The sequence below is a fragment of the Rosa rugosa genome, chromosome 7 (assembly GCF_958449725.1).
Source record: "Rosa rugosa chromosome 7, drRosRugo1.1, whole genome shotgun sequence".
NCBI lineage: Eukaryota > Viridiplantae > Streptophyta > Magnoliopsida > Rosales > Rosaceae > Rosa > Rosa rugosa.
In genome coordinates, this window is record NC_084826.1 from 31,082,768 (window position 1) to 31,085,948 (window position 3,181).

Sequence of the window (3,181 nt, forward strand, 5' to 3'; positions counted from 1 at the left end):
TCATAACTTTAGTGCAAGTAGTCGTAGTCTCTCCAATGCGACACAAAAATGAAAAGAAAAAAGAAAACTGTTGTACGTCATCAATCAAAACGTCAAATACTGTGTACTTAGAGCAGTGATATATATAACAAATTATTTTTGAAAATAGAGCAGTGGTATTTTAGTCATTTAAAGTTGAACATAGCCCTATCAAAACCCTAAACCCACTAGAACCCTTTTGAGTCGTCTTAAACCGCAGCCCTCCCTTCTCCCAAACAGAGCGTCGCCCTAGAGAGCTTCACTCACTCCCTCCTCCTCAATCAACCAAAATCATCATCATGCGACCTCCCAGAGGCGGCGGTAGTTTCAGAGGCAACCGCGGTGGCGGAGGTTTCAGGGGCCGCGGCGGCGGGGACTTCAGAGGTGGCCGTGGTGGCTTCCGCGACGAAGGCCCTCCTTCCGAAGTGGTAGGTATGTTCATTCGTCTCTCAACTTTTCCTCTTCGTGATTGTGTTTTTATTCGTTTCAGTTTTTATGGTTGTACGCTTTGATATCAAAATAATCAATCTCGTTAAGTAGAAATTTGAGTTGGTGAAAAGATGTATCTGTGATTCATTTTTTCTGTTCCTAGAGATTTATTTTTCTTACAACATGGTTTATTGATTCATTGATTGCTGTAGTGATACATTTTCGATTTTGGGTATGCAGAGGTTTCGACGTTTGTTCATGCATGTGAGGGTGATGCTGTCACAAAGCTCACACATGAGAAGATACCCTATTTCAATGCCCCAATCTATCTGCAGAACAAGACTCAGATAGGCAAAGTTGATGAAATTTTTGGCCCAATTAATGAATCTGTGAGTTCTCTTGTCGCTCCTTATGATGCCAACTCCTTGTAGCTTGTGCTTAGTATTGACATGTGATATGCTTACTTTGTGGTATAATTGCAGTACTTCTCGGTCAAAGTGATGGAAGGCATTGTGGCAACTTCATATTCACAGGGTGATAAGTTCTATATTGACCCAGCGAAGCTTCTTCCTCTTGCAAGATTTCTTCCACAGCCCAAGTATGCTTCACTTTCTTGTTCATTTGTGTTCCTACTGTAATGAGACATCATGTGCCTTGTAACAAACAACACAAATAACTGCATGCCATATTACTTGTGACCTCCTTTTCTTCGAAGTCTAGGAAGGCAGGGAATGAAGATCTATTCTCTTGTGATTCTTGGTTTTAGTGCCCTAAGTTTTTATCTTTGGGTATTTTACGAGTTTTTTTTCAACAGTACTCTATTTGTAGACACTCTTGGTTGCCTTATTCATCATCTCAAAACATTTCTTCCTCTATATGCTCTATATGGTTTTTGTTCCTACTAGCATCCTAGGTTTTTTTTTTTTTTTGGTCTGAACTAGCATCCTAGTTGAAATCTGGTTATCTTCTTCTTTTCTAATTCCTTGTGTTTTAATAGATAGCCTTACTGCATATCATCTTGTCTTTTGGAAGTATTATTTTTCTTCTTCTAGCATGTTGCTGAGATCTTGAAACTGTGTTGTCTTTTTATAATTCTGATGGTTCTCAGGAAACTTCTTGGGAGCATTTGTTCTTTGTCATATCTACAATTGCCATTCCCGTTTCATGAGAACAGGAGTGGGTTGATAGAATGTGTTTTATTTGAAAGTACTATTGTTTTTTCAAGTTCTTGGGGTGACTTCTTGCCATTTCTAGTAGGATTCTTTGGGATTGTGTATTGGGGTCGAATGGGAATATCAGGTGTTATTTGATTCTAATAGGAAAACAAAAAGGCTTTCATCCGACTCATATGCATGGTTGTGACTGACACTTAATGTTTTTGTGTGCGGGTAACTTTTTTGTTTGTCTGTATCTTGTGTAATCTATTTGTGATATTTTTGGTCTTCATTGAATTGAATTTAAAATTTGTTGCAGGGGACAGAAACCAGCTTTTTCTCGAGGTGGAGGACGTGGAGGCAGGGGACCTCCAAGGGGTGGCAGAGGTGGAGTTTTTCGTGGCAGGGGACCTCCAAGAGGGGGTGGCAGAGGACCCCCGAGGGGTGGGCGTGGTGGCTTCAGGGGCAGAGGGAGATTTTAGAGTAACATTGCCCTCCCCATTTCATGTTGTCGCTATTTCAGGATGCTTTAGGATTCACAAAAGTCACAGTTTCATGCTTGTTTTGGTGGTGACATGTGGTTTTGTGGATGTTCATGTTTATGTCTATGTTTATCTTGCTGAAGACTTTGTACTGGATGAAGTTAATTATAGATGTTTATTTTGAATTTATATAACTTTGAAAATGAGCCCTCTCTGCATGGGTGGAGTCGTTTTTTTATTGCATTTGTTATTTGGTCTGTCTAGCATCAAAGTGGATATGTGAACTCATTGGGTACTAGGTGTATTGAAGGAAGAAACTTCCAAGTTGCGTTGAAGTTGAAGGAAGTAGACGAATTCGATATAAGGAGTTGGTATCCGTCCTACTATTTTGGTAGGGATTAGAAAGGTCTACGTTTCCTAATCTGTTAATGTAAGCAGCGTGTGTAGATGAGCTTTAGGCCTAGATTAGAACAATGAATAATTGAAGTGGACATGAAGCGTTAGTCACCACATCGATGTAGTGGGCAGCACATGGGATCTGGTACAGCTGATATTTTTTCTCTAGCTCCCTCCGTATTAAGTGTTGTAAAAACTACAATTATATGGCTGTCCACGTAATTATTTTAGGTCAACATGTAATACTCATTAGTTAGAGTCCATTATGTAAATTGAGGAAATTTGAGATTGATCACAAGGAAACCTAAGACTGTTCACCGGTGGTCTCTTGACCAGCCTCCACTTAGGCTGGCTGAGGTGGTGACCTCAATTTCCAGAAAAATGGTTTCCACCGGTTGTTTTTGTGATCACCAAGTTACCATGAGAGTGATGACCAAGTTAGTGTGATCATCAAGTAACTCTATCCCTATTTAAAAGAGAACTAATGAGAATGAGAAGACACACCTCTTTCCCTCATTTATTCTTCTCTCTTTATATTCTTTACTTTCTAGCAAACAAGTTATCTCATAAGTAGTTTTTTTTTCACATGTGAAGCATCTATAGACTTCAAAAACACAGTTGAACCTTTTGAGTACACCATGAAATTTAGAATAGCCATTTTGGATAGGCCAGTCCATCTGTAAGTATTTTGGGTTATTTCTA

The 3,181-nt window shown here is 39.4% G+C and overlaps 1 protein-coding gene across 1 annotated transcript; it reads left to right on the forward strand.

Moving 5' to 3' along the window:
* Window positions 1-204: 204 nt before the first annotated feature.
* Window positions 205-2,321, forward strand: LOC133721312 (putative H/ACA ribonucleoprotein complex subunit 1-like protein 1). Its single transcript, XM_062147885.1, has 4 exons — window positions 205-450; window positions 688-836; window positions 930-1,045; window positions 1,921-2,321. The coding sequence occupies exons 1-4, from the start codon at window positions 318-320 to the stop codon at window positions 2,081-2,083; spliced, it is 561 nt and encodes a 186-aa protein (XP_062003869.1). The 5' UTR covers window positions 205-317; the 3' UTR covers window positions 2,084-2,321.
* The last annotated feature ends 860 nt before the right edge of the window (window positions 2,322-3,181 follow it).